Source organism: Sorex araneus, chromosome 6, assembly GCF_027595985.1.
Source record: "Sorex araneus isolate mSorAra2 chromosome 6, mSorAra2.pri, whole genome shotgun sequence".
Classification (NCBI taxonomy): Eukaryota; Metazoa; Chordata; class Mammalia; order Eulipotyphla; family Soricidae; genus Sorex; species Sorex araneus.
The window spans coordinates 93,735,853-93,749,354 of NC_073307.1; the positions used below are offsets into that span (position 1 = coordinate 93,735,853).

General features: G+C 62.3%; 1 protein-coding gene across 1 annotated transcript; it reads right to left on the minus strand.

The window, feature by feature from the left end:
• Positions 1-921: 921 nt before the first annotated feature.
• Positions 922-11,923, minus strand: EIF3D (eukaryotic translation initiation factor 3 subunit D). The gene is made up of 15 exons (XM_004610682.3): positions 11,790-11,923; positions 9,543-9,675; positions 9,240-9,285; positions 7,700-7,836; positions 6,833-6,918; positions 6,204-6,276; positions 5,182-5,294; positions 4,567-4,699; positions 4,340-4,487; positions 3,442-3,572; positions 2,992-3,077; positions 2,773-2,902; positions 1,900-2,042; positions 1,531-1,814; positions 922-1,055 (listed from the first exon to the last, which is right to left on the minus strand). Exons 2-15 carry the CDS (start codon positions 9,663-9,665, stop codon positions 1,042-1,044), a joined length of 1,647 nt encoding a protein of 548 aa, XP_004610739.1. The 5' UTR covers positions 9,666-9,675; positions 11,790-11,923; the 3' UTR covers positions 922-1,041.
• Between the last annotated feature and the right edge of the window lie 1,579 nt (positions 11,924-13,502).

Consider the following 13,502-nt stretch of genomic DNA (forward strand, 5'->3'; position numbering starts at 1 on the left):
GCTGGGCAGGACGGAATCAAAAACCAAGCTGGCAGTGACTATGGAAAAAGAAGCGGGGCGGGCAAGTCACTCAAGTACTGAACAATGGGACAACAGTTCTACAGTGCATAGGTTCATTCATGGTGGTGTTCTGAGTTGGGTCCATTCCCTCTGTACAAAGGTGTCACTCCCACTAGCATCTGACAGGCCGATGTTTACAGAAAGAACAGTAGCTGCAGCACTACACTTAGCAGTGATCATACTGCCCCTTGTTTTGGGGGTTCCTGACCACACCATCAGTGTATGAGGGACCATATGCAGTGAGAGGGACGGAACCTAGGTCAGCAACATACAAGGCAAGGACCTTAACCCTGTACCATCTCTCTTTATTTTTGGCATTTGGGCCATATCCTGTGGTTCTTGAGACTTATTCTTGGCTCTGTGCTCAGGGACCACTCCTGGTGATTCCTGGAAACCATATGGGGTACCGGGGATCAAGCCTAATTGGCCACCTGCAAGGCAAGTTCTTGACCCGCCGTCCTATGGTTCTGGCCCTGCACACTATGCATGTCTGTCACACTCACATAACCTTTGCTTTGAGAGTGCCAGCTCCAGAGGGGCACGCCTGGGTGAGGCCTGCAAACAACCTCGAACCCAAAGGCTGCCCAGGGAAAACTCCGCTGGAACCTGTGGAGTGTCTCGTGAGTGGCCACCCCACGCCCGGGGCCTGGGCGGCCTGTGGCGTCTCTTTCCAGGATCTGCTCGCGCAGCCTGCAGCGTGCACAGCTGTGGAAATGGGACTTCTTGGGGGCCCTCCCCTGGGTCCCCCAAATCTGAGGAATGTAAAAGGACCCGCGCTCAGGGGTCAGTGCTGGCAGCTCAGGGAAGGTTGCCCTTCCGCCCCGAGACGCCACAGACTGACGCCAATCACCGAGGCAGGAAGAGGCTAAATAGACACATTCTTTATTCCTCTGCTGAACTCCGGAGAGCAAGAATCAGACCAGCACCCCACCTGGCCGACCAGGTGAGATGACAGAACGGCAGCTCCGCTGGCCTCCCGCTTTACGCCTCTTCCTCTGCAAGACACAAGAGTTCAGAATGGAGTTATTGGGGCTGGAGCGATAGCACAGCGGGGAGGGCGTTTGCCTTGCACGCGGCCAACCTAGGTTCGATTCCCAGCATTCCACAAGGTCCCCCGAGCACCACCAGGAGTAATTCCTGAGTGCAGAGCCAGGAGGAACCCCTGAGCATCCGCTGGGTGTGACCCAAAAAGCAAAAACAAACAAACAAAAACCAAAATGGAGTCATTTCCTCCATTCTCTGGGGGTCCTGACTGGGGGGGCCCGGGTGCAGGGAGACCGTCACGTGGCTGGTGCAGCAGGGCCACTGGTGGTCCTTCTGGATGCTTCTCCCCGCTCCAGCCTTGCCTCCGCCCTGCCCTGATCTGCAGACGGGCGGCTCGGGGAACCCTCTGGTTCCCGCACCCCTAGGGCCACGCGGTCCTGAGCCTGCATCCACCCCCCCCCCCAGCCTGAGAAACAGGCCACGGACCTTCCTCCTCCTCCTCCTCTTCCTCCTCCTCGTCGTCGTCCTCGTCGGAGCTGAAGGTGCCGTCGGGCAGGCTGTAGACACGGATGACCTGCTTGTTGGGGTCCTTGAGGATGAGGTACTTGCCCTCGTCCAGCTTCATGCAGATGTCGATGACGCAGCGCAGGATGCCCCAGGCATTCTCCACGCTCAGGTTGATCTGGCTGGCGAACTCGTTGGGCTTGAACTGCTGTGTGCCCAGGATGACGTGGCGCGAGGAGTCCTTCACGTGGTAGCGGGACACGTAGCTGGGGGCCGGGGAAGGATGGTGAGGGGGGGGGGTCACGTTCCGAGGAGGCTTTCCCCGGGGGATGGGGAGGGGCTGACGCTCACCCCAGCTTAAGGTACTCGGAGCCGGCCAGCAGCGCGCAGCAGGTCCACCGCGCCAGCTTGTAGCTGTTGTTCTTCAGCTCGGTGGCGATGACGGCACCGCGCTGCGAGTCCAGCTTCTGGCGCCAGTCGACGCCGTTGCAGTGCTGGAGGGAGGAAGGCGGGTACATGGGTCGGGGCGTCTGGGGTCCTGGCACCGTCCCCGGGGCGGAGGGCCGGGGCTCGGGGAGGCACAGAAGCCTCCGGGCCTGTTCCTGGCGCTCAAGCACTCGGGGAGGGCGGGACCCTTGGGTGGGCGTCACACCCTTGCCCCTGTGGAAGGGGCATGGCTGGAGACCCTTCAGGTTGAGGGTCTTGCCAGGTGGAATCCCGGCCCTGACCCAGGCCGCGTGGTGGCCTCAGAAACCCGGGCACAGAGGCAGAGACAGCGGAGGCCAGAGACGGGAGTGCAAGGAGGACGGGTGCCAGGGCCGGGTGAGACCTGGTTCTCAGTAAGATGGGGTGCAGTGACCCCCTCAACTCCATTATCAGCCTCCCAGGTGGCTCAGGCTCCACCCAGGCTCGGCTTCCCTGAGCGGTCACCTCCACAGAGGAGGAGCACTGGAGGAGGAGCCAGGAGCCTGGTGCATGCCAAGGAGAACCGGAAGTGGAGAGCAAGCGGGTCAAGCACACGGAGGGCCCAGCCTGCAGGATCTCGCGTGACTGAGTCGCGGAGGACGGGGGAGGGGGCGCACATGCTGGGGCGGGTCACAGGCAGCACTGGGGCAGGCCTGACGGGAGGCGGGGGCATCGGCAGAGGGCAGCGCACATGCGCACACGCGTGGCTTCCCCACCGGCCACCCCGCACAGAGCGACATCCGGGGGCCGGGCGCCTACCCTGGAGTCCCACTCGTTGAGGGTCTTGATGTTGATGAAGGACACCTCCCCGTTGGCCCCCGTCATGACGCCGTCGTGCTCACAGCGCACGATCAGGTCGATGTCGTCGCCCAGCTTCCACCTGCGGTACCTGGGGGGCGGAAAGGCGGCCCGTCCGGTCAGCTGCCGCCCCGGACGCCGGACGCCAGGGAGACGGCGCGGGCTGCAGCGGGGACCCACCGGTAGGCGACGGAAGCAATTTCGTTCTTGTCCATGTCATCCTCCACGAACGGGTTTGGGTTGGGGAAGTTGTACCTCTCCTTCCCCTGCAGAAGGGCAGAGGGCCAGCCCGTCAGCTGCCCGGCCGGGCCGCCACCACTCCAGAGCCACCGGACGTGAGGGCTGCCGTGACTGAGCGCCTCACGGTGGCGAGGAGTCACCAGCGCGTCGCCTCCTGCCCTGGTGTACCCCATGGTGTGTGTCGTCCCTCCCCGGCCTACTCCAACTTCCCGCCCCAGCTTGGGCCGTGGCCTGCAAGGGCAGGCGTGAGAGGCGGCTCACGGGCCCAGCCCCGCTGTCCCTGCACCTGTCGGGAGGATGCTATTGGCTGTCTTCCTACCTGCGCCCACTGTCACCCTCAAGGCATGCCCGTGGCACCCTCTGGCTGGGCTAGAGCCCCCCGCGCCTCACCATCCGCAAGCACTGCTGGGAGAAGTTGTGGTTGATGTAGGTGGCCTCCATGGCCAGGTTGCGGGGCGAGTTGAAGGAATTCCCCTCGTCCTGCGGGGGCTCGTTGGCCGTCTCGCTGACGGTCAGGAGGTCTGCAGAGGGGGCAGCACGGTGGCACATTAGCCACCGTTCCGGTGGACACCTGGCGGCTCCCCAAGAATGCCCGCGTCTCTCCTGCGCGCGTGTGTGTGTGTGTGTGTGTGTGTGTGTTAGTGTCTGGGCCTGGCAATTACTCCTGGCTCTGTGCTCCGGGGACTGTACGGGATGCCGTGGACTGAACCTGGGTCGGACAACGCAAGGCAAACGCTGTCCCCGCTGTCCTACCGCTCAGGCCCCGGAGTCTCTTCCCTCCGATCTAACCCCCCTGGGAGAAAGCTGCCCTTTCCCTGTGTGGATTTAAGAGATGTTTCGTTCTACTGACTGGAAGAAAAGCCCTCAGACGAGAACGCCATGATGTTCTGCTTTCACTAGCACTTTCGGGGGTGTGGGTGGGGCTGTTCCCATGTAGTGATGGGGGGCGGCGCGCGAAGGGGCTCCTTCCTAGCAACTGTGAGCCAGTGTGAGCATCCCCGTCTGGGGGGCTGGAGAGGACGCAGCCGAGCCCCGCACGGCTCAGTGGGACCCCGTGTGCCCAGGGTCAGCAGTGTGTGAGGTCAGTCTTCACCCCTGCACATTCTTGGCCCCCCGGACACACGGGGGGGGGGGGGGGGACACCCGCCCGTTTCCCCTTCATCAGCGTGCTCCAGTGGAAAGGAAATTGCAGGAAGAGGAACGCGCGGTCGGACAGAGGGACAGAAGCGGGGACAATGGAGGGGGCTCCGGCGGGCCAGTCGGGGGCGCCAGGGGAGGCTCCTCTCACCGAAGTCCGAGTTGTCCCGCTTGTCAAAGAAGAGCTTGGAGCCGACCCGCTGGACCACGATGTCCCACGAGTACACGGAGCGGGTGCAGCTCATGAGCGTGGCCAGGATGGCGTCCGTGGCAAACACGTTCCCCTGCGTCTTGGCCAGCTGCGGGGCGGGAAGAGGGTGAGGCCGTCCGCTCCCCCCGCGGCCCACCACCCCGCCACCCCTCGGCCCTGGGGCGCACCTTGCGGATGACGGGGTCGTCCGTGGTGGTGACCGTGTGGAAGATGCGCTTGATGCTGCGAAGCGGCTTCTCGCTCCGAGTGGTGATGCGGTCAAAGGCCTTGTCGTAGTACTCCAGGGCCCCGCAGCACTCGCTGGCGGGCGGAGGGGTGAGTCACCGCCTGCTGCGCGCAGGGCCCCACCCGGGAGACCAGCAGCAGGAGCCCCGTGCCCCCTCTTGCCCCCTGGTTCCCGTAGAAGTCCCTTCCAGGTCTCTGAAATGCTGGGGACGGCGGGGACAGCTCTGCTGCTCCCAAACCGACGCTGTCCCCTTCTGCCCAAGTGTCACCGAAATGAAGCTTCCGAGTCTCAGGCTCCAGGAAGCCAAAGGAGACCGGAGATTCTCTCTCATTTCTTGTTTTCCTCTTTCCCCGCTTTAGGCCCCACAGAGCGCGGGACTGGATCCCCTCTGGGGCCGGCAGGGCCAGGGAGTCGGGGACAGCCCGACTTTGCTCCTAGGGGCTCACTGCTTCTTTCTCCCCGGCCTGACTTCCTAACACGACGTAATCTTAGCTCGGTCTTCTGACCCAGCGGCCCCGGGTGGGCAGCCCTGCCCGGGGGCTGTGGGGCCACTCACATGTCCTGTGGCTCGGATACCTCCAGGTAGCGCATCTTCATCAGCTGCGGGAAGTCCATCTCCTCCTTCACCTCCCAGTCACTGCGGACTTCCACCGAAGAGTCCCGGGGTTTCTGGGGTGGAGAGAAAGCGGGCAGTGGTCACCCAGAGGAGATGGAGAGAAAGCGGGTGGCGGTTACCCAGCGGACACAGAGAGAAAGCGGGTGGCGGTCACCCAGCGGACACAGAGAGAAAGCGGGTGGCGGTCACCCAGTGGAGACAGAGAGAAAGTGGGCAGTGGTCACCCAGAGGAGATGGAGAGAAAGCGGGTGGCGGTCACCCAGGGGAGATGGAGAGAAAGCGGGTGGCGGTCACCCAGTGGAGACAGAGAGAAAGTGGGCAGTGGTCACCCAGCGGAGACAGAGTGAAAGTGGGCAGCGGTCACCCAGGGGAGATGGAGAGAAAGTGGGCGGCAGTCACCCAGGGGAGATGGAGAGAAAGCGGGCGGCGGCCACCCAGCAGAGGCAGAGAAAGCAGGCAGCAGCCACCCAGCGGAGGAGCCCGGGGGAAGAGCATTCATGGGTGCCGGATGCTGCCCGAGTGCAGACAGTTTCCAAGCCGAGCCCCGACTCCCGGGCCTGAGGGAGCAGCCCCCACCCCCCACCCCCCGCGTCCCCCAATGTGTCTCCCTACAGCCACTGGGAGCAGAGGAACGGTCTCAGCCCAGACACCCACGGGTTCCGTAGGAGCAGAATGTAGCAGTGATCCCCGCCTCCCCACGACGGACACTCCCACCTCCCCCTAACCCTGCATGCCCAGAGGCGGGCCAAACGGTCATGTGATGCCCGTGACTCCACAGATGCAAGGAAGCCGAGGGTCGGGGGTGCCGTGAAGCTCAGAAACCGTGGTCACGCCGGGCAATGCTGACCACGCATGCGCCCTTTAAACGGACACACTAGACAGCGAGTCAAGCGTCAGCTCAGTAGACCCGCCAGGCAACGAACCCAGCGGAACCGAACCAATCCAGCAGACGGAGCCGGTACCTGTGACTTCTGGTCCCATTTCTGCCTCACGCCAAACTGCTTCTGGAATTTCTTCTGCAGCCGGATGCGCTCCCTGGAGAGGAGGACAGCACTGACCAGTGTCCAGGGCGGACCCGAAGCTGCCCCTTTCTAATAAACACCATCACCACAGCGGGCTTCTCTGGACGACGGAGGACAGGTCTTGGCACAGAGACCAGAGGGGTGGGCCCTGGGCCCTGCTCCCGGAGGCGGACTGTCCCCCAGCACCAACCAGGCGGGTTTTACCCCAGCGGAGGCTGCACTGCAGCAGTACTGAGTGTAGGAGCCGCAGAGCGGCTCCTTTAATTGGGGGCTGGGGCCTCACACCCCCCCCCAGCAATGCTCAGGGACTTGGAGGTCACCGGACAGACCATCTCGTCCGCTTGTCTCCCTCCGGTGACCCTCACTGCTTCCTGCCCACGCCGACTGCCAGCTACTGGCCACGGACAAGGAAGTGGGACCAAAGTCGCAGCCGGGGCGGCGCCCAGATGCCCGGGCCTGGTCCCTTCAGACTCAGTGGGTCTGGGGGGGGGGAAGGCGGGGCTTGTCTGTCCTGACGCCGCAGCCCAGCAGCACCCCTGCCCGTGCCGCTGCCGGCCCTTCCCCCTCACCTCTCCTTCTGCTTGGCGCTCTTCGGCAGGGTCTGCAGGTTGAACTGCAGCATGTTGCGGCGGTCTTTGTCCCGGCGGAGGTTCCTCTGCGGGGTTGGGGGAGAGCACCAGGTTAGGGGCGGGGCGGGCGGGGAGCCCTGGGCGCGCTCAGGCTGCAGGGTGGGGGGTGCACACGGGGCGGCGCCAAGTCTGGGCCGGGAGTGGAGCAGCAGGCGTGGGGCCTTAGCAGGGGGCCGCCCAGCTCTTGCCAGAGCCGTGGAGTTTGTCCCTTACTAGTCTGAGGCGGCTCAACTGGGCCAGCAACTTCATAAAACCAGTAAGCGCCCACGCGCCATCAAAGGAGCTAACAGGGGGGCCGGAGCGACAGTACAGCGGGGAGGGTGTTTGCCTTGCACGTGATTGACCCGGGCTCGATCCCCGGCATCCCATTGAGCACCGCCAGGAGTAATTCAATTTTTTTGGCTTTTTGGGTCACACCCGGCGATGCTCAGGGGTTACTCCTGGCTCTGCACTCAGGAATTACTCCTGGTGGCGCTTGGGGACCATATGGGAAGCTGGGAATCGAACCTGGGTCGGCCGCATGCAAGGCAAACGCCCTCCCCACTGTGCTGTCGCTCCAGCCCCTCCCAGGAGTAATTCTTGAGTGCAGAGCCAGGAGGAACCCCTGAGCATCGCTGGATGTCACCCACCCCACAAGTTTCAAATGAAAAGGGGGGGGGGGAACAGGCACAAACGCACCATTCCCTCCGGTGCAGACATTCTCAGCCCGAGTGTGGAGCCCCAAACCCTGGCCATTTAAAGGCATCTCCGAAACTAGCACCAAGTGACACGAGCCGCCAGGCCGCAGCAGGGGCCCCGGGGACTGACCTGGGCGAAGCGCATGCGGTTCCGCTGGTAGGCCGTCTTCTGGGTGCGCGCCGTGTCTACCAGCTGGAAGCTCGTCTCATCCTCCTCGTGGAAGTAGGCGTACTGGCTCCCGCCGCCGAACTGCGACGAGTACTTATCTGGGCAGAGGGCATGGCGGGTTGGGACCAGGCCCCACGCACACGCACGCGGGGCCGACGCCTCTCTGAACCCTGAGCGCGGGCCCTGAGCTTCTAATGTACGGACAGACGGACAGTCTCTGCCCAATGTACGGACAGACGGACAGTCTCTGCCCAATGTATGGACAGAAGGACAGTCTCTGCCCAATGTATGGACAGACGGACAGTCAGGGCCGGCGCCTACAGGCTCGCCTGGTGACGACACGCGCCTTTGAGTGGGAGAGACACGGTCTGAAGCGCTTCCTAAACCAAGCAGGGTCTGAGGCACCGGAACAGGCTGTCCACTCTGATCGCTGTTTCACCCCAGCCAGCACTGGGTGCCCAGGGCAGCCTGGGCCCCAGGGACAACTCACAGGCCTCGCGCTGCGCTCAGCCACGGGCCAGCATAACGCACAGCCCAACGACCTCAACCGGGAGAGAGAACGTTTCCCCTCAGCATCAGGACCTTCAAACCCAGAATCTGACCGGGGGATTCCCAGGGAAGGAGCCCGGCGGGGGTGGGGGGCTCTGTGCATGCTCGACGGGACCCCGTGCGGTACGACTCTCTCTAAGGGCAGCTGGAGCGCCAGTCCAGTGGGGAGGGTGCTTGCCTTGCACGCGCCCAACCCGGGTTCGATCCCCAGCACCCCACACGGGCCCCCGAGCCCGCCAAGAGTGATCGCTGAGCAGAGCCAGGAGTAAGTCCTGAACACAACCGGCTGTGACCCCCCGAAATGGGACCAAAGCGAAAACCAGCTGAAACCTCTTTCAGGAACAGTGCTCGGGCAACGCGGTTCCGTCCCTGGCACGGCAAATGCTGCCCCACCAGGAGTGACCAACTACAGAGCCAGGAGAGCCCTGAGTAGAGACGGGGGTGGCCCCAGAACAAAACGAAACAACCCCCCAGAAACAAGGCCAAGTTTAGGGCTACTGAAAACCCAGAAAGGGCTGGGGCGGAACACGTGCTTTCAACACCGGAGCCCTGGCACTGCCCCGTGCCCCAAGCAGCGCTGGCAACACTCTTGAACCCCATCCGTGGGAGCACCACCGGGCACAGGCCCAACTGGGGCTGGAACGGTAGCACAGTGGGGAGGGCGTTTGCCTTGCACACGGCCGAACCGGGTTCGATTCCCAGCATCCCATATGGTCTCCCGAGCACGGCCAGGAGTGATTCCTGAGTGCAAAGCCAAGAGTGACCCCTGTGCATTGCCGGGTGTGACCTCCCGCCAAAAGTCATCGGGGTCTGTGTCCACCGTCCAGACTCTGCCCAAGTAACTGTGTCAGAGGGCTCACGCCCCCCCCCCCCCGGACTTCCTCACAGTAGTCTCAGAGTTAGCAACAGCCCTCACAGACCCGGGCCACCCAGCCGGCCGCAGGACACTTACTTGTGTACCTCTTGTCTTGGTACGTGGCCCCCGTCCAGTCAGCCACCTGGAAGAGCAGGGAGGGAAGACGGCGCATAGGGGTGAGCCAGGAACGGTTCCGCGGCCCCAGCAGCCCCAAGATGCGAGGCCGTGGCGTGGGAAGCAGCGCCAGCCCCCCAGGGACGGCTGGAAGGGCCCATCAGCCGTCACCTCCCCCAGCTAGTGCCCCCAGAAGGAACAGGGGGTGTGAGGGTTGGAGGGCGCAGGTGACGGGGGCTCCAAGCATGGCAGACCGCGAGCGACCTCCCGCGGGCACCGCCCTACCTTCCCCAGGCGGTCTCCTTTGCTGAAGGGCTGGTACGGCATGTCCCGGAACTGCTCGGGCACCGCACAGGGGCCCCAGCCCGAGGGGTTGTCCTGGATCACGGGGGTCATGAACTTGGCCATCTTCTACAACCTTCGGAACAGAAAGGGGCCCAGGGGCCGCTCAGGGAGAGGCCTCGAGGAATAGAAACACACCCGAGGGGAGTGAAGACGTTAACGATCAAATCCCGAAAGCATCTCACAGAACAGGTGGCTTCCGAGCTGTGTGTGACTAACTCAGGTGAGCACTGACGCTTGGAAGCCAGACCTGATCACTTCACTGACCGATTCATTGTTGCATTTCAGAAGTGTTTCCGGGACTTGCCGAAGACATAGTAACCTTTTTGCAAGTGCAATGGACACTCCCCCTTCTCAGAAACCTTCACCAAGGCGCACAACGCTTCCCTGTCTCCCTCGGCATATAAAATAAACAAGATCCTCTCCTCACTCGTTTCAGGAGTCCACTGAGAAAATCATGCAAATACTCACTGTCAAAGGCCCAGTTACCAGCCAGCTCTGCAGAAATACATTTAGCCCGGGCCAGCGCATTGGGGTAGGGAGTAGGATACTTGCCTTGGTGGACCTGGTAATCCCCAGCTTCCCATATGGCTCCCTGAGCACCGCCAGGAGTAATTCCTGAGTGCAGAGCCAGGAATAACTGACGGGTGTGGGGGGAAAAAATACACGTACCCCGAAAGAGTTGGTACTACACCTATGTCCTGAAAATCAACTTTCCCCTTGGATTCTTCCGATTATCTATTTGTGAAAATCCTTCGACCGGAGCTGGTGGACAAATCAGTGGCCTGCCGGAAGCATCTGTGCTCGCGCAAGTCGGTGGAGGGTCAGGGAAGATGGCTCCGTGGCCAGGGGAGAACCACTGTCTGGGTGGGGAGACACAAGCCCCCTTCCTGGCCCATACACTCGATCCCTAACCTCACACCACGGGACATGTCCCCTGAGCACTGCACCATCCGAGCCATTGGCTGGGTAAGAGACCCCCCCCACTCCCCAAATATCAAACATTCGTAAACACACAAATGAAGCCTTGTCAGGGCTTTCCACGCATAAACTCATCCCCCTCTCCCGACCCTCCGAAGGCAGGGGGCCTGACCCGGGAGGGCAACACCCATCCGGGGCTCCTACACGGGGCCCCCGCCAGGATCCTCAGAAAATGCCCGGGAGTTCCAGGGAAAACCCGCTCGAGGATGAGTCCAGGAGCTGGAGGGCTTCCCGTCACCCACCCTGACCCTCACGGCCACTCCAGGAAGACACGTAGGAGAGGGGGGGGGCCCACATTCCACAGCAGCAGGGTCGCTTTGCACCAAGGCACAGCCCCATCTTAGTGGTCCCCTCCCTGTTCTTGGAGTTAGGCCACCCCCAGCAGTTGCTCCGGGCTTACTCCCGGCCGGGCGGTGGGGATCTGGGGATCGGACCCAGACGGGCCAGCCAGCACCGAACCTCCTGTATTCTCTCTCCGGCCGCCACGGCCACATTCTCAAGCCCCAAATTCGTATCCGTGCCAAGCTGAGCACTGTGTCTACTATTTATCTTTCTTTCTGGAAGAAGATCGGGTGGGCTGACAGTGTGACCTGCCACCAAGTTGACCGCTCTTTCCCTCGTGTTAGAAACAACCCGGGGCTTGCAGACCCTGCACACCGCCGTGCCCGTCCCGGATCCCTCAACACGCGGCCCGGGAGACCCCCGTCTACCAGGCTGCAAGGGCAGGGCCCGAGGCAGCTGTCCAGGGGGCGCGAGTCGGCGGGGCAGTGGCAGCAGAGGGCAGCGACCCACTCACGGTGTGGGGGGTGTGGGCCCTGCTGAGCACGGGGGCCGGGTGGGCGGCTCGGCCAGGGAGGCTGCTGGGACTGGCGGGCCGGGGTCTCGCTCGCGCGGACCCTGTGTCCACTACAAAGCCCGCCGTCCGCCGCGGCGGGCGGGATCTGAAGTCGAGTCCTGCAGGCCGTGAGCTCCGCGGGGCAGGGTCGAGACCCGCGCAGCGCAGCGGCCTCAACAGGTATCTGGGGGCCCCGGGGGGCCGCCGGCCGCTGCCCAACACCCGGGCGTCAGGGCGGACTCCCGCCCCGCCCTGGAGGGGACAGCGCGGCCGGGTGGGGAGCGACGAGGTCTCTTCCGGGCCGCCCCCGGAGGCCGGGCTCGGTGCGAACCGGCTCCGGAGGCCCGCGGGACCGTGCGGAACACGCCGCTCACCTGCAGTGGCCGCCGCGGGCCCGGATGGCGACAGATGGTCCCGGCCAAAGAGCGGGACACTCAACAGTAAGGCGACGAGCCGGGTAAGGGGGAAAAGGAGCCGGGGTGCGCGCGCATCGGCCGGCGCCGCAAAACGCGGCCGGCGCTGTCGTAAACCGCGCTCCCATTTCTTCGGGGTTGGGCGGCAGGACGCGCCAGCCGTAAAGCGAAGGCACTCCCGGAAGTGCGTCATTGCTCTGAGCGCCGTATTCTCCGGAGCCTCGGAGGCTCCCAGACGCAGGCGGTTACGTGACGTCACGGGCGTGATCGGCGTCGTTCGGAGAAGGCTTCCGGGGTTAACGAGACGTGGCGACCCGCCGTGCCTGACCCCTCTGTATCCCATAATGTCTCGCGGGACGCTCCAGGCCCCTCTGTATCCCACAATGCCCCGCGGACGCTCTGGCCCCTCTGTATCCCACAAAGCCCCGCGGACGCTCCTGCCCCTCTGTATCCCACAATGCATCGCGGACGCTCCTGCCCCTCTGTATCCCACAATGCGCCGCGGCTTTTGCTTTTTTTTAAATTTCTCACGTAGCTGGCTGCTCTGCAAGGGGCCGGGTCGCGGGTTTCTCCCTCTTGTCACCTCGTTCTTCACAATCTAGGACACTGAGGACCTGAGGTCTCGTTTAGCGGGCGGCGCCAGGCTGCCTGGCACCTGCACGGTTCCGAGCTTGATCGCCCGACCAGGGTTTCAGAGCTCTGCCTTGCAGAGTGCGGACCGCGGGTCCCGCGCCCCTGGGTGGGTAGTTGTTCTTTGGCGGTCGGTGTAAGCCCGAGCCCAGGCATTCTGAATTTTAAGTAGCAGCTGTGATTCGGAAGTGATGACTCTGGAGGCACTTCCGTTCCACGGGCAAGATCTTTCCAGGACTCTCGGGCCACGGAGTTGTCTTGGAATCTTACTAGAAAAAATTTAAAACTGTTGAAGGAATCTGAGAACTTGATTTGGCGAGGCGTGGGGGTGGGGACAGTGCCAGGGTTCTCCTGCAGGGATGCTCTGGGACCACCAGGGCTGTGCTGTGTACACGCCGTGAACCCAGCTAGGCATAAACCCGCTGACCTTTCTTTCACACTCCCCTTCTGCCTGCTCTGGGTTTCTATTATCAATCTCCCTTACAGGTGAAACGTATCTGCTAGTAGCTCTACTACCTACTTTTGGCTCTGCTTCTTTCAGCTGGATAGCCTGCCCATCTCTGGGCCTTAGTTTCCCCACCTGTAAATTGGAGATGATGAGTTGTGAGTACTGGGAGGGCAGAAATAAGTGTATGTGAAAATGCCTCTTCCCAGTCGGATGAACTTGGAATGGTTATTTGATTGTTTGAAACCTGCTTACTCATCTGTTAAATGAAAATGTTAATAGCATCATCTGTCTCTATAAATTCTCAATCTGTTCATCTTCCAGTTTTCCTAATTTAAAAAAAAAAAGAAGGTATCACTGACACATGACATTACATTAGTTTCAGGGGTACAACATAATGAGTCAATATTTGTATACCTTGCAAAATGATCGTAATAACAGCTGTCACTTTATATAACTATACAAATTTCTCTCTTCCTCTTTTTTTTTTCATTTCCTTCTGGTTTTTTTGGACACACCCATCAGTGCTCAGGGCTTACTCTTGGTTCTGTGCTCAGAGATCATTCTGTCAGCCACGTGCAGGGCAAGAGCCCTCCCCG